Source organism: Leucopleurus acutus (genome assembly GCF_964270905.1).
Source record: "Leucopleurus acutus genome assembly, chromosome: 6".
NCBI lineage: Eukaryota > Metazoa > Chordata > Mammalia > Artiodactyla > Delphinidae > Leucopleurus > Leucopleurus acutus.
This window is the reverse complement of record NC_139149.1, coordinates 55,717,460-55,735,575: the sequence shown is the minus strand read 5'-3', so window position 1 is coordinate 55,735,575 and position 18,116 is coordinate 55,717,460. Positions and strand designations below refer to the sequence as shown.

The following is an 18,116-nucleotide window of genomic DNA, read 5'->3' as shown; positions in this document are numbered from 1 at the left end:
TGAAGAAAATATAAAACCTGGATTCCTTCCTTTTACCTGGTCCATCCTGGGAATCTCTGAACTTCTCCCATGGTTGAATCCCATGGCCAGTCATGTCAACAGAGTCCCTGATAACACACAGGCTCCCCTGACCCCCTTGGTTGGAAGCTGATCATGAACACTGTTAGCAATCCTTACCTGCTCAACCCTCACTCATTTTCTTTCCTTGTCCTATTCCCAGGTTACACAGACCGGATTTAGAAAGTCAGAGAAACACTATATCCACTTTAAATTCTGAGTAGAGGAGGTCATTCTATTCAAAGGAACATTGCCACCAAGAAAAAGCCATTTAAAGTGAATCCACTGAAAATAGCACATAAATTTCACAGAAAAGAGTGAATAAAAGGGTCCATCAAGACTTTGTTTTTTGAGAAATGAAATAAAATTCATGAAAATGAATTTATTTTATCTTCCATTTAATCAAATTTAGGTTATAATTGCAATTATGCTCTAATTCTTAGAACAAACTAAAAATGAGTGAAGCACTGATTGGGAGGGTTACATAATTTTCTTCCAAATGGAATCGTAGTAGTATATGACAGTTTTAAAGAAGATGGAAGAAGGCTCGATGGCTTTAACATTTTATCAAGTGTCTCTCACAAGCCTTTGAAATTCACACCTTTCCTTTTTGAAGTACCTATCATGTCACCATCCTTGTTGATTTTCCTTTTTTCAATATTGAATGGTCTGCCAACTCTTTTGGCCACGGCTTAGGTATGTTTTGAGCAGAGATCTCATATGACTTTCACTGACTTCAAGAAATCTTGCACCTTCTGCATCAGATACAATTTCTCACTTTGCAAGTAACTTGCATTCCTCTGACACTCGTCTTTCATCTTACTAGACTGGTGAGGAAGGCATTAATGGCACGAGAGAGGAATATATGAGAGGGCACTAATCTTTTAAGTGGTTTATTCATCACTAAATCCTTTCTTGTAATAATGAACTTTCTTCCTTCTATAATCCCCTAACTGCTGGGAGCCAGTTAACAAAATCCCAGGTAGCCAGGACCTTGGTACTTAATTTCAATTAGTCCTTAAAGTTGCTGTACATTCTTTCAGACCTAGGATATTAAATTGGAAATTTTTTACCAGTAAGGAATATGAGGCCTAGAGATACTAAGGTCAGTGGCAGAGCCAAGGATAAGGCCAAAGTTAGCCCACTCTAGGGTTTTATTCTTCAGACCACACTGTCTTACTGATCCCCTGTGCAGAATGAACTAAAGCAGAGAACACTAGGAAAGGAAACAGAAGGTGTATTTCTATTCTTGCTCATGATGAAAACTCACTGTGGCCCTGGGCAAAGTCACTTAACTCTCTGGGTTTCGATTTTCTCTGAGGTCTTGTACAACAGGAGATACTTAGGGTTACTGGTTTGGGCCCCAAGGACACCAGGAAGATTTTGCTACTACCCTCTGAGAGAGCAGATATACCAATTTGGGTGGTCACAACACAGTACCTGAACTGAATCATTGGTATTAAATGGTCAAGGTCCCCAGGAAGTGACTGCAGTCCACTGACCATTGGCTCAAAGGGCAATGAGTTCATGTCATTGTTCTGTTACCATTCCCGGGACCTCTCACCCCAATCCCAATGCAATTCCCACATCTTGTCAGGTATGAGCACGGTTTTGTTAAAAAGAAACTATAGACCATCAGATATAGCTTTCTACTACATGCACACCCCTTCCAGTCCAGTCTTTCATTCTCTCTTTTCTTCCCTTGTCTCAAGCTTCAGAAGGACAAGTTTCCTACATTTAGAGGGCTGCCCTTCCACCTGACTGTTAACCCTCTGGGACTCTGCTTGTTCAGTGTTCTTTCATCATCAGTATCATCGGTCTCTTCCTTTGCACTGACTCAAGGAATCATGGGTGCTTGAGAAGTCATCTAACTGGAACCAACACTGGATACTTGCCTCCCTTCCTTCAATTCTCTGTAAAGCAGGAGTCTCTTCTTGAATCATGGGTACTTCAGTGACACCTCCAAGTACTCTTTCTCCTCTGTTTTTACAAAGGAAGTACAGATGTCTAGCATTCTATAAAAATCTTTACTTGATACTATATTCAATCTAATGATCATCTTATTTCTTTCCTTCTACACACCACAAACCTTTTAAACAAGGCATCTATGTCCACTCTCTTCTTGCCTACCACCCCCCTGTCCCCTGCTCAGAATCCCTTGCAGGGATCACTCTATAAATAAATTTCTCACTGGAAGGTTACCAACCCTCTTGAAATTGTGAAATCATAAAATCTAAACATTTTGGAAGACATCTTTGACATTTATCCCAAGTCTCCCATTTTACGGATGAAGAAGAGCACATGCACAGTTTCACCAGTGGTCTCATTTGCCTTGATTCCCCTTGCAGCATTTGACACTGTAGATACTTTCCTTTTTCTGAACAATGTATGTTAAATATAAAATCTTGTGCATCTGATTTTTTTTTTTTTTTCTTTTCTGATCAGCTCAAAGAGAAGGCCTGAAAATTTCCTGAGGATAAACTACAACAGGCACAAAGACAAGATGACTATTCACATGTGTTTGTTTCAATCCAGATTCTTGGGTGAGATTCCTATCACCCCCTACCTACCCCTCTACTATAACCGGATTTCAAGTTACTTTCAAGCTGTTTTCATAATCATTAGAGGCTCTTGTTATTGCCGGAAGAATTTAACAGAAATGTACTTAGTCTCCCTCCTGTGGAGTTGAGCTGCTTATTCCTTAGAAAAAAAACCCTATATATTGCTCTTCTACTATAAATGAAGATATTCATTTGGTTAAATGATGACTCTAGGAAGTAACATACCTTACTGTCAAACATTTTTCTCCTTTCTTTGAAAGGAAAATGCATCATTTTTCACTGCCAAGCGGTTCTCAGATGTCAGAACAGTAAGGAGGAGAAGCAGGTCATCGTTACCCACCAGAACAGGGATAGAGTGTTAATTTGAAGACGAAAAACGAACTTCTCTTCCCTCTTTGCTTGGGGGAAAACAGTCTGGATCTGTTCTCAAGTGGTTTGGGAATCTACCGGCTATTTTTCAAGGCTCTCAAGATAGTGATATATCCTGAGGATGGGTAGAAACGATGGTGTGCGTGTTTTAGACAGATTTGTAACATCAAGACTCTCCAGGTACAAAAAGTGCCAGCAGAGTACAGTTTTAATGGAACTGTTAGGTTTTCATGTAAATGCAAGGGAACTGCCTTATCAGAAATCTCAAAGCCATTATGGCCAATTTATGTGGAAAATATATCATTCAATTCTATTCCCTTTGCAGCAGGCAGCAATCAATAGCCTCCCTGCTTCTTAATTACTAAGAGAAGCCCCATGAACTCATGGAGGCAGCTGGTGTGATATTTATTTGATGTTGATAAGAGTAAGCAAAAGTTTTACTATAGGATATATTTATATAAAATATATAACTATCTATACAATATATATTTACTTAAGATAAATATCTCACATATATTTATATATGATAAATAATATATATTTATGCACAGTTTTAAAATATATAAAACAAGAAATATATGATAAATATAAAGTATATATATAAAATATCTTTATCTAATATCTATATCTATCAACTATCTATATTTATTTATCTATCTGTCCATCTCACATATACACAAGAGAGCATCGCTTTATTTCACCTCTTTTTTTGTTAGAAAAAAGTAGGCCAGAAGATAAAAATAAGCAATGATCTTAGTTGTGCATGCAGTTATTTTCAGAATACGGCAATCTTTCATCATCTTCCCCAGATTTTTGAAGGATGGGTAGAAATCAAGTTAAAAAGAAAAAGAGAACAGTCACACCAGTATGTCTGGTGTGGGCCACCCAAAGTCCAATCCCCCTACACTCTATGCCTGAAAGAGGGCCTGTCCCAAACACTAGCTACAAGGGTAGCACGTTGCGTGGATAAATTATGTAGGGGGATTAGTTAAGACACGTGGGCTCAAGAAAGGAGGGAATTTAAGTAAGCATTACTCTGGCATTATGAATATTTCTCCTTGATTTTGGGAGAAAGAAAATAAAAAGAATGATACTCTATTATATTGAAATAAGTAAACAAACTACTTGGCTGGGGAGAGCACCTTCATGAAAGTGAATTCTGAATTTAGACCTAGAATAAATCAGAGATCTATTGTGAGATAAATCAGCAAACTTACAGCATACTGAGTATTGCACACAGTACTGAGCATACAAATGGAGAAGGAAACATGGTTCCAGCCCTGTTGGAACTCACTCCCTAGTGGAGAAGGGCGACAAGGAAATGAATACCAAACAGTAGCACCAGAAGAAGCACCTCAGGAGAACGCCACGTGATTGCTACTGAGGGCAGGGAACTCAAACATCTAATTAAATTTTTGAGTGGGGTGAGGGGGGCACAATTTGAAATAAATGCAACCCTATGGCTAGAAGAGCAAAGGGGGATCAAGCTCCATGAATAGTTCACTACTGAGAGAGACAGTCAAGCTCTGTTTCTTCTGTACTTCGTCACGGCAACTTTAACCTATTTTTTGAAGCACCTGACTTATTTCTGGAAGATACTGTAGACTTAATGTTTAGGACAGGGTTTTGAGCCTTTTTAATAAAAGGGCTGAATATCCTGAATTGGCCAAATAGGGTGTGTTCACACTGTACTTCAATAACAACTTATTCACTGCTGTATCAAGGTGTTTGCCCTTCAGTAGCAGACAAAAGACAGAACATCCCAGTGTATGTTCATGGGATAAGAACAAGGAAAATGTGGCGGACTAAAATTTTGAGTAATAGAAATACTCTAGTTAACTTAATGATAACCAGAAAAATTTCCTTATTTTGTTTTGTTCATTTATTATGGGTCAAAGCACGTAATAAAAAGTCACTGAAAATATTTTACTAATTTTTGATGGTTCATAATGATGTACTGTTTCAAGTTAACATCCTTACCACTAACTATGATTACAGAGCACAGGTGAGAAGACAGGAGACCCAGGTCACTCCCTGGAGGCTATTTGGGGAAATAATCCCCAGTATTTCCTTATTTGATTTTCATACACTACTGGGCAGTAAGATTACAGTTAATAGACTATTCCATTTCAGTAAATACATTTTATTACATTTACATTTCAATTCAAAGACAACCTAAAAATAAAAATGTTAAGTAATTAACATAGCACTTCTTTACCTAAAAATTTAAAAACATTCAGAATTGTTTCAGTCTGGCTATTCTTATATGCCATTAAAAAGCAGAATGTATTCAGAATAACTTCTTCAAAATGTTTTCGTAAGTATTTCAATGAATGCTTCATGCTACATTTCTTCAAATTATTGAATATATAACTCAAAGAGTATAATACAATGTATTAGCAACAAACAAATCAAATTTCTACCCTGATAACTATTGAAAGGCATAGGTTGGGACTGTGTGGGATACAAAGTAGTCTAAGACACTAGTGAAAATTAGGTCTGTGTTTATATGCTGTCCATTCAAAAAAAAAAAAAAAAGGAATCAAGACAGCTAAGTTAGGTTAGTGCAAGCTGCTCTGAGAGACGCAGAGTTTGCTACGATTTTGCGGTTGGGCACCTGACATAAGTCCCCAGTGGTGGCTGGGAACAACTGTCCAGGGTGCTAGGACAGAATTAATTACTACGTTGGGACGGTGTTCTGTGTGTTCCTGCTTACTTTCTTTGGTGGTCCCATGGATGTAGGAAAGATGCTCTATTTGTTTTTTGTGGGTTTTTTTGTGGTATGTGGGCCTCTCACTGTTGTGGCCTCTCCCGTTGAGGAGCACAGGCTCCGGACGCGCAGGCTCAGCAGCCATGGCTCACGGGCCCAGCCGCTCCGCAGCATGTGGGATCTTCCCGGACCAGGGCACGAACCCGTGTCCCCTGCATCGGCAGGCGGACTCTCAACCACTGCGCCCCCAGGGAAGTCCTCTATTTGTTTTTTCTATCTGTTCTTCTCATGGACAATTGCTCCCTTCCTACACTGCCCTGGAACCTCTGGACAACGTCCTCTCTTCACGCTGCCCTAATGAGGAGCCACGCCCACCACCAGGCTCCTAGTCAGCCTGCAGTTTCAGTATATCTACATGTTTTATGATTTTCCTTATATATCTTGAACTCTTATATTTCCAACTCTTTGACATTTAGCATTCTAAATTAAGCATTTCTGTCTTATTATCTGCTGTGGACAAAGGCAGCAGTTATTAAATGATTGCGCAATTCTGTTTCCATAAATTCTGTCTGAGCAAAATGATTCAGTGGCTGGAATGCCCCCCTGCTTTTAAAAGTTACTGAGTCATTCCCAGCTTCGTCTTCTTGGATTGGCCTATTCTGTCTTATAAGGAAAGATGGTAGGCTGCAGAGTCTCGGTCATGATTGTGCCAAACCACACGGGAAATTCTAAAATCTCAGCTATTCAGTTAACAAATATTTACTGGTAGTTTTGCAGTGCTGGATGTTCCTGGGCTCATGACCTAATCACTACCTATGTCCCCAACACCCACATTCTGCCTGAGATATAGCAGGCTCACAGTGAAGTGCATCAAACAGATCTGTAAAGAATAAATGGCTCCTTGTCTAGGAGGAATTTGCAAAGTTTTTGCTCCCTGGCCCTAAAGACATAAAAAGTTAAATAATAATACACGGTAAGATACATCCCCCCAAGGAACAGGATGACTCCAGAGATGCTGGTGATACTGTGGTTCTGTATTTTTGGCTACACTGTCATCCCAGAGGCGACAGGGGCATGGATGAAGTTCTGAAAATGAAAGGACACAGCCAGGGTGGTCTCCACTGACAGTGCTCTAGAGCCCTGTGTACTGGGATTGTGTAGGGAGGGTTTCTGGGAAGCTCAGGTAATGGTCCAGACTGGGAAGTAGGCAATGAGCAGTCACGAGCTGGTCCAAGGTTGAGCTCAGGACTGTGACAAGGGGCTTAGCATGAACAGAACAGCCAGTTGACAGAGACCCAGGGACCAGAGTCAGGGACGTGAGTGTAGCTGGAGGAGAGAATTAGCCTGCTACACAACTGCCCTTTATGGTAACATAAGCAAATGGAAACAGAGCTGATGTGGGTCCTTCATTTGTTACTGCATTTTCCATAAAGCATCACTCTCAAATATGTGAGACCCTTGATCAAATTTTCGTATCTCTGGCCTTGGCATTAGACTTTATTACAATACTCAGGTGTTTTTAAACAGAAGAAATGGCCATGTTGAATTTTTTCCATAGATGGTAATGTAAACACATTTTATAATACTTAGAGCAAACAATCTTTTTGTTCTTTTCCTCCTTCCCCCAGCAAGATTCTCTGCAGTGACTGGAGGGAGGGAACACTTAAGACATTAATTCTGTGGAGAGAGTGTTACTAGGACGCCACATTTTTTTGTTGACTCAAGTCACAAAAGCAGAAAAGCTTACTTAATTGAGAGCATATTCTGCATATCCTATACCCACATGTAATACTAAGAATATCTTCATGTTTTTCGCCTAAGGTAGACAATACTTCTAGAAAACACCCAAAGGTTGAAAACATTTAATATGCCACTCCCCACATTGCTTCATTTTTACTCATCAGACTAATTCTTTTTTTTTTCCTATCTCAGACTTTTAAAAAATAATTAATTATTTTGTTTGTTTTATTGGAGTATAATTGCTTTACAATGTTGTGCTAGTTTCTGCTGTAGAACAAAGTGAACCAACTATATGTATACATATATCCCCTTCCTCTTGAGCCTCCCTCCCACTCCCCCTCCTCCATCCCACCCCTCTAGGTCATCACAGAGCACCGAGCTGAGCTCCCTGCGCTATACAGCAGCTTCCCACTAGCTATCTGTTTTGCACATGGTAGTGTATATATGTCAGTGCTACTCTCTCAGTTCGTCCCACCCTCCCCTTCCCCGCCTGTGTCCACAAGTCATCAGGCTAATTCTTAATGGTCTTGCCTACGAGTTGGCAAACTTGTTCTGTAAAGGACCAGCTAGTAAATATTTTAGGACTAACGGGTCACATAACACTGTCCCAACCACTCAAGCCAGTGTAGCAGAAAGCAGACAAGGGCAATATGTGACAGATGGACAAGGCTGTGTTCTAGTAAAATCTTATTTATAAAAATAGGCGATGGGCTGATTTGTCTCAAAGGCCATAGTTTGTTGACCCCTGGTCTAGCCCTTCAATATTAAAATTATATTAAAATTATTATGTTTACATGAAAAGAACAAAACATCTCAACACACATTATTTCTATCCAACTCTACCTCACTTTATGAAGGTAGTAACTGATACTAGTATATATACGTATTATTATAAACATGCCAAAATACCTAACAGCCTTTCATCCTTTACCTTTCAAATATGTTTAATACAGACCAGCATCAAGGAAAATTTCAGAGAAAATCTGTCAAGAAGAGTCTAGGAAAAAAAAAAATCCAGCTTGTCCAAATTTGTGAACTCCAAGACTAATCTTATAAGATATTCAGAAAAGCATATAAGCCATACTACTTTGGTAAAATATGTCTTGAAAAATAAATCAGAGAAGAAGATGATATTCTCATATGCATCCAGATGAATTTCAAATCTTATTATGGAAAATGGTAAAAGAATGATCTAGGCTCCTCTGTAATATTTTTCTTTTTAACTGCAGAGACTTTCAGAGAGTACAAATCAGCAAATGATTCCGCTACTTTATAAGATAGAAATCCACAGAAAGTAACATTCTGAGAAGCCACGTGCTTCTGTTTGAATAGCAGCAGACCACTGATGGTACATATTTGATTCTAAGTTTCCTGTAGCCAAGGGGTGGGCACTTGGTGGGACATGACTGGGAATGTGTAAAGTCATCATTAGGCCATAGAAGGAGGCTCTGGCAATTGTGGTATGCCCATTCGTGGCTGGACAATGACTTGTGAATCTGTCACTTGCAGTAAAGAACTAGCCTATTAAAGCGGACACAAACAGATGGAAAGATATACCATTGTTCTTGGATTGGAAGAATCAACATTGTGAAAATGACTATACTACCCAAGGCAATCTACAGATTAAGTGCAATCCCTATCAAACTATAAATGGCATTTTTCACAGCACTAGAACAAAAAAATTCACAATTTGTATGGAAACACAAAAGACCCTGAATAGCCAAAGCAATCTTGAGAAAGAAAAACAGAGCTGGAGAAATCAGGCTCCTGGACTTCACACTATACTACAAAGCTACAGTAATCAAGACAGTATGGCACTGGCACAAAAACAGAAATATAGATCAGTGGAACAGGATAGAAAGCCCAGAGATAAACCCACACCCACATGGTCACCTTATTTTTGATAAAGGAGGCAAGAATATACAATGGAGAAAAGACAGCCTCTTCAATAAGTGGTGCTGGGAAAACTGGACAGCTACATGTAAAAAATGAAATGAGAACACTCCTTAACACCACACACAAAAATAAACTCAAAATGGATTAAAGACCTAAATGTTAGGCCAGACACTATCAAACTCTTAGAGGAAAACATAGGCAGAACACTCTATGACATACATCACAGCAACCCACCTCCTAGAGTAATGGAAATAAAAAATAATAATAAACAAATGGGACCTAATGAAACTTCAAAGCTTTTGCACAGCAAAGGAAACCATAAACAAGACGGAAAGACAACCCTCAGAATGGGAGAAAATATATGCAAATGAAGCAACTGACAAAGGATTAATCTCCAAAATTTACAAGCAGCTCATGCAGCTCAATATAAAAAAAAAAAAAAGCAACCCAATCCAAAAATGGGCAGAAGACCTAAATAGACATTTCTCCAAAGAAGATATACAGATTGCCAACAAACACATGAAAGAATGCTCAACATCACTAATCATTAGAGAAATGCAAATCAAAACTGCAATGAGGTATCACCTCATACCTGTCAGAATAGTCATCATCAAAACATCTACAAACAATAAGTGCTGGAGAGGGTGTGGAGAAAAGGGAACTCTCTTGAACTGTTGGTGGGAATGTAAATTGACACAGCCACTATGCAGAACAGTATGGAGGTTCCTTAAAAAACTAAAAATAGAACTACCATATGACCCAGCAATCCCACTACTGGGCATATACCCTGAGAAAACCATAATTCAGAAAGAGACATGTACCACAATGTTCACTGCAGCACTATTTACAATAGCCAGGACGTGGGAGCAACTTAAGTGTCCAGCAACAGATGAACGGATAAAGAAGATGTGGCACACATATACAATGGAATATTACTCAGCCATAAAAAGAAACGAAATTGAGTTATTTGTAGTGAGGTGGATGGACCTAGAGACTGTCATACAGAGTGAAGTACGTCAGAAAGAGAAAAACAAATACTGTATGCTAACACATATGTGATGGAATCTAAAAAAGAAAAAAAGGTTCTGATGCACCTATGGGCAGGACAGGAATAAAGATGCAGTGTAGAGAATGAACTTGAAGACACGGGGAGGTGGAAGGGGAATCTGGGACAAAGTGAGAGAGTGGCATGGACATATATACACTACCAAATGTAAAATAGATAGCTAGTGGGAAGCAGCCGCATAGCACAGGGAGATAAGCTCGGTGTTTTGTGACCACCTAGAGGGGTAGAAAAGGGAGGGCGGGAGGGAGGGAGATGCAAGAGGGAAGAGATATGGGAACATATGTGTACGTATAACTGATTCACTTTATTATAAAGCAGAAACTAACACACCATTGTAAAGCAATTATACTCCAATAAAGATGTTGAAAAAAAGAACTAGCCTAACATATACTTGCATTTTGTGAAATTCTGTGACATTCTGTGAACAATAATGGTTACTTCTGCTGGCTCAGGATAGGAACAGTCACTTAGGATTTGAGGGACTAAGTCAACCCAGCTCATGTCCATTATTACATGCTCTGAGAACAGAAGTGACTAAAACAAGATACTTTGCCTCTCATAATTGGAGAGAGCATTTAAGAATTTTATTTCAAAAGTATCTATGCTTACGGTTCCTTAATCTAGACTACTTGGAGGTTTTAAAATGCAATAAAAATTTCTGACCACTTGGCCATAATGGAAATTTCCATCTCTAACAGTAATATAACACCTTTTTACAAAATGCTTAATAGTTATAAAGTACTTTATAGTTCTAGAACACTGCTACAAACAATAGTTTATTTGATCCTTAACATTTCCTGGTAAGGTAGATGGAACAATTACTACCATTCTTCTGTGATGAGTCCACAGATGCAGAGAAGCTACACAGCTGGTTTCCTGACATGCAGTGAGGAGAAGAACCGTGACTCAAAGCAAGCAGTCTGTCTACTGACTGCACCGTGCCCCTTCCCTTTCAGGATCTTTGTGGATTTGCCTCTTTCGATACCAGATGCTAATGTATGGCTGAAAAACGATGATGCTTACAATGCAGTGTCTTGGTTGGGACAGAATAATAGGGACAGTGATTTAAAAATGACTCTTTTTTTATGTAGCAACTACCGGAAATGTGCCTCATCAACAGCTTTATGGCCTAATTCTTAAATAATATAGTACACTGTATTGTAGGAGGACAATTAAAATTTAGTAAGTACCTGATGAATTGAACTGATGTCAGGAGACCAGAGTCCAGAGAGACTAGGTAAATCATTGACTAAATGAATTGGTTTTCTCTGTACAATAGGAGAAAAACTGCACCTACCTACTTCACAATGAGTTAAGGAGCTCAACTAAGAAAACAGATGTGAGACAATTTGGGATTAAATAGTACCTAATTCACTCCACAAATATTTACTGAGTAGCCATTGGGAGCTAAGCACTGTGATAGATGCTATAATGGGATTAAGCACAAACTACCCTACGCCAATGGAAACCAAAGCTTCATAAAATATGGAAAACTGTTAGGAACTTCAGGGATCACAGACAAACGGAGTTGAGGAAAGGCAGGTGCAGATCAATGAACACGGTAACAGCTTACAACGATGGACAGGCTTACTCTCAAAAAGGAGCAAATCATTCACTGTCCAGTGACAACGTAAAGGCTAAAATACATAGACTTTTGAGTAGATGCAGTAACGTGAACCACATACCTGATTTCAAAGATTTAGTATGCAGCAAAAGAACGAAATATCTCAATTTTTAATCCTGATTACATGTTCAAGTCATATGATTTTGGATATACCGAGTTAAATAAAACGTTATTTAAACAGATGTCACCTGTTTCTTTTTACTTTTTAATGTGGCTACTAGAAAATTTTAAATGACTAAGAAGCCTGACTTATCATATTTCTTTTGGATAGTGTTGTTCTAGAAGACGTATTACGGCCAAAAGAAAAGTCCGGGCAGTGTATGGTTCTGAAAAGGCTAATCATGGTGTATGATGACTTTGTGAGGCGTGGACCAAAGATACAAGAGAGGATGAGTCAAGTGTCATCAAACCCACAAATCACAAAAATTCTGATGGCTTACGCGGGAACACAACTATAGTCAGGAGGAACCTGCAAGGTATTGCTGGTGATTCCAAAGCAAATGGGTTGAAAACTAAAAGAAGCGAGGGCACAGGAATCATTTTTTTTCTCCTTCCAGCTGAAGCGCAAATATTTGAGGGAGAAATAAGTCTATGAAATGCTTGTTAGAACTGAAGTCCAGTGTACCTCCAGCACTTTCCCTCCAGCAGTCAGTGACTATTTTACACACATATACTCTACCTAGAACAATGTTTCATTCAGCTGACAGAGCTCCTCGGTACGTGCAACCAAACTAGTTAATACTGACAATCCACTTACATTATTTATCTCCAATAAATGTTCAGAAAATAATTGATAGTCTCTACGCCCCACACAATCATCAACCAGAATACTGAAGGGACCCGTAGGGATTCAACTGCAAGTGTCCCACGGGAGGCCCATGTCTCACTGAAGTCTCAACACCCAGCCCAGTACTGGTTACACAGTAAGTGCCCAATAAATATTCATTAAATACATAAAAAGTGGTAGTATATTAGAAGGTAAAAGTCCACACCTAGACAATACGGAAAAGGCAGAAACCAGAAATTTTAGACTGGTAAGCCTACTGCTGCAGATGGATCATCAAACAGATGGGGGTGAGCCCTTAGAAAGGAGGAGCCAGGAGCCAGAAAAGGCCTCCTAAAACCAAGTCACCCAGATGGGCCGTTATTCTTTATTCACCCCGCCTCCACTTGTGCAGAGAATGACTTAAGTAACAGAGTAAGTCTTCATGTTCACAAGACCTTTGACAAAATCTCTTATTACACCTTCTAAAAATATGGAGAAACAGCAGGCATAATGACACAGCAGTTCTAAGATGCTAATGAGTAGAAAAATCATAAAGACAGACTGGTGGCTGAGAGACTGAGGTCAGCTTAAAGAAACAGTGTACCAGGAGTCCCTCTGGGTCAACGTTCTTCTTCAGTGGGTTGGGAGAAGCATGAAAGGCATATTTGCCAGTACCATAAACGTAGCAGGGATAAGTGTGACACTGGACGTGGTTCAGAAGACCCTAATTGGGCTAGAATATCTGAAAACAGCATGATGAAATCTAACAGGAATAAATGTAGGTGGTATGATTAGGTATACAAATGAATCATAATTAGAAATAAAAATACATAAAAATGAAATAAATGTAGGATGAGGGCAATTTGGTCTGGCAGCAGCTCAGCTATTTATCAGATCGCCACCAGTGCGAGGTGAAAGCTCCTTAGACAATGTCAATGCAAAGGCAAGCTGCATCAGAAGAAGTGCAGTTCCGACTACAGCCTTTTGTTAGTGGTCTTATATTTTCTGTCAGCCAGTCCACATTTGGAACGTCATGACAAGAAGGATTCTGAGGAACAAAGGAGAACAAGCAGGAATAACTGAAGGGATTAGAGATGCTTTCTGAAGAGAAGGCCTACAGATGATATACTAGAAAACTTCACGTTCTTAAGAGTTTTCAATCAGAAGTGGTAGTGTACACTTTGTCTGTTTTCCAGAAGGTACTTTTTTTTGTGTGTGTGTTACGCGGGCCTCTCACTGTTGTGGCCTCTCCCATTGCGGAGCACGGACTCCGGACGCGCAGGCTCAGTGGCCACGGCTCACGGGCCCAGCTGCTCCGCGGCATGTGGGATCTTCCCGGACCGGGGCACGAACCCATGTCCCCTGCATCGGCAGGCGGACTCTCAACCACTGCGCCACCAGGGAAGCCCCAGAAGGTACTTTTCTGAGAAGGGGAGGGAGTCACAGATCTTTTGAGAATCTGATAGAGCCACGGGCCCTGCCCCCCAGGAAAAAAATGTACACACATACGTTTTACAAACAGTTTCAGGGGGTTCTGAACCAGATTAAGAACCCCTAGCTTAGAAGTTATAAAGACCCAGGTTTCTGTTTCATATTAAAAACTTATTTCTCCCTCGACCTCTAAAGCAATACTCCTAATCAGGAAATTGAGAGAATTCCTATCCTGGGCAGAGGTGTGGGAGAGCAGTTTGGAGCCGATAACCTATAGGGTCCCTCCCAATTCTAGTATTCCCTAATCTAAAAGGAATTTTTGAATAATTTCATAGGATTAAGACAAATATTTAAAACACTATTTGTTATTGTCGTTCACCTTACTAGTTTAAATACTCTCTATGCCCATTACACTACAGAAATAGAAACAGGATCAAAACAAAGGTCACCCAAGCACTAACATAATTTATGAGACATATTTGACAAGGATTTCATTCACTGGATGCACAACCACAATGGCAGCAGGTATACAGAAATTACTTCTTGTCTCCCAAACAATAAAACATTTCCCTCCACAAGTTGCTTTTTGAAAAACTTGGCTGCGCTAAGGGCCGTGGTAGCAGAAGCCCTCCAGCATTTGCAATATCAGCTCTTGTTTTGTATTTGGTTACAAGGATTTTTCTAAGCAGCTGGTTTATATCATCATCACAGGGCATACCCGTGAGTTATTCATTAGCAGCATTACGTAATTTCTATATTCTGAGTTTATGTTCTAGGTAACTCATTGCTGTCTAAACCTGAAGAGCTTTTGCACCTTAGCTAGAAAGGACGAGAAGAGATACATCTCAACGTTAACTCCATCCTTACAGGGAAATAAGCAAATGAAAGTACTTGATAGTGATTCCTACTTCTTTAAAATTCAGGTTCTCTCAGAAATCCTAAGCAGGAAAAGTTTTCTACTATTCTTTTGAGATATTTTTCCTGGATTTTGCTTGACTTCCTTCTATTTAAATTCCTACCACTAGTTCTGCTAGTAATCTTGAAAGAGCTCCAATCCTGAAATAATTATAGATGCATTATATTCAAAATTACTTCAATGTTTGCTACCTACAATCATATAAAACTATAATGACATTTTATATATGCCTGTTGCCAATACACAGCACTGCTGCTGGGATACGATTTTCATAATAAGTAAGTGTGAGAAAGAGCTGCCAGCCTCAAGGAGAAGGTGTGTGTGTGTGTGTGTGTGTGTGTGTGTGTGTGTGTGTGTGTGTGTGTGTGATTAATTTGTTTACGGAACCTCAGTGATAGATGTTACTCGCTTAAAAGCCCCAACTTTATTTTTGTAATTTTCCTATTGGACTGAAAAGGCAGCCCTTCATTTCTCCACTTTCTCCAATTTCCGTTGCTGTCATTTCCCATTCAGATCAATTTCTCAAAATGGAAAGAAACCTGCCATCAATGGTAGACTTTAAGTGATATGGAGGGATCAGTTTTTTCTAGAAGTAATAGCCTTCCATAAAAATTAATGACAGTGGACCTATTTTCTATAGAAAGGATTGTCAAATTCCATCCAAATCTGTCATTATCTTTTTCTTAGCTAATGACATCCAGACATTAAGGGGTCAGAGATCATCTTAAGGGTTACTTTTGAGTTATACTTTCCAGTTCCTTTAGTTATAAATGCAGCTGATGAGGAGAATTATACAGGACAGTGGTTCTCAAACTTTAATGTGTAGCAGAATCATCAGAAAGGCGTATCAAAATCCAGATTGCCAGGCCCCATCTCCAGAGTCTGCGATTCAGTAGGTCTGGGGTGGGTGGGGACCAGTAGGTTGCATTTCTAACAAGTCCAGAGGTGACAGCTGCTGCTGCTGGGGATCCAGGGACAACCTTTGGTGAACCCCTGGTACAGGATGATCCCTGATATCTAACTGACTGCAACACCATATTTCCTTTCTTAATTCAAACTTTCATGGCTAAGGTTTTTGAATCGTACTCTAGATTGGAGCCTAAAATGGCAGACAGCTTCCTGTGGCTTAAGAACCTACATAAGCCACATCCTTCTCTAACGATCCTGTGGAAAATATCCGTAAAGAATGCAACCCCCTTCTGGAAGAAGAAATCAGGCTGTTTCTTGAGTCCCTCCCTCGCTTTCTTTAAACTTCTTACTAAGTATCTGGAGTGAAATTCAACAGGAAAATGGTTCATAAAACCTATCTGGACGGGGCGCCTTTATTGGAAAGAAGATTGGCATACTCACCAGAGAGGAAATACACCCAGTCGTGTGGTGATAAAAACCATGGCAAACATAACAAACAGGAGATCACAAATTTTCTGAAACTTGGCGTAATTTGCCATTTTGGCAGCCTATGAAAGGAAGAAATGTGACAGATTAATTTAGTTAAATTGATAAATGAAAAGCTTCTTTCAATATGCCTGAGTCTCCTTTAAGATATAACCTACCAGAGGCATAAAACTGCCTGCTACTTTGAAATGTCATGCATCATGCATCATATTTATAAATTACCCATAAGTCGAGTGAAATGTGATATTAACCATAAGTAGAACTACTGACTGTCAGAGATTTAATAAAATATTCAGCAACCTGAAAAATTCAATTATATGGTTGATTTCAGGAAAACAGAAAAATATGAAATTCTTGCATTACAGATGATCTTAGCAAGCCAAAGACGCCAAAACAGGAATTTGGCATAAGAGGTCAAAACAGAAAGTGCTACATAATCCTTTAAACTTTTAATGAGTCCCAAACACTAAGGTCACAAACTTTATAGAGAATATTGAGCCTTCCTGCATTTTTTTCCCCCTTTCTACTTAGAATGATAGGTTTTCCTTAAACAGGTATAAGGAGTGCTCTGGGGAGACAGTTTCCTGGCTTATCCTCACAAATTTAGAAATGAATGTGTCAAGATCACATTATTTCAGCGAATCCACTTGGGTATAATTTTCAAATTTACATGAATGGGTCATTTTCTAGATGAAAGTCACTCATGTTCAGAATGTCTGTGAGAAGTACACTAATAATTTATGGTAGTGATTTAAGGGACCACTTTTTATATTATAAATTAGTCGAAGGAAGAAATGCATCCCTTTCTCTACCATCTACTTTAAAAAAAATGTTTATTTATTTATTTGGCTGCACCGGGTCTTAGTTATGGCACTCGGGATCTGCCTGTGGGATCTTTAGGTGTGGCATGCGGGATCTAATTCCCTGCCCAGAGACTGAACTCGCGCCCCCTGCATTGGAAGCGTGGAGCCTTAACCGCTGGACCACCAGGGAAGTCCCTGCCATCTACTTTTTATAGATGATTCTGAGTAAGAACAGGTGACACTGAAAACATAATTGTCCTTGATTACTGCTTTTTACATTTTCACATATAATTCACAGTACCCACACACAGGGTTATAAATTGAAGAGGTCTTTTAAATTCATAACATTATTTTCTACTTCTTGTAAAGTTAAATTAGCTGAGTCAAACTTGAAAGGATTGTTGACAGTATCCACAGAAGCTGTAATTTAATAGCTTTAAGTAAAATACAAAGCTACCAGAGAAATATATTCCTAAGGGGAAATATCTATTAACTGAGTGGAAGCCAGGATTATGAACTTTTAATTTCATGCATACTTTGGATGTGACACCACAACTTATACTAAGAAAGAAAAAAAGCATCTTCTGCCTCCTTCTGGCTACGTAAACCATGTAGCTTTCTTTTACATTCATTCACCAGTATTCAATAAAAAAAGCATTAAACATGCATTTTTCTGAAATGTCTAAGCCATAGATTCCACTTTGAAGAGTCAACATATCTCATTATTTGGATATTCTCAAGCATTATTTTATGATGTCAAAGAGAATCCAAATGATGAAGAA

The 18,116-nt window shown here is 39.2% G+C and overlaps 1 protein-coding gene across 1 annotated transcript in view; it reads right to left on the bottom strand.

The window, feature by feature from the left end:
- CERS6 (ceramide synthase 6) overlaps nucleotides 1-18,116 on the bottom strand; it is a 320,250-nt gene that overhangs the window by 33,057 nt on the left and 269,077 nt on the right. Inside the window, exon 8 of the mRNA XM_082840643.1 lies at nucleotides 16,487-16,593. Within this exon, the coding sequence (XP_082696769.1) occupies nucleotides 16,487-16,593 (107 nt within the window). The remainder of the gene's footprint in view (nucleotides 1-16,486; nucleotides 16,594-18,116) is intronic.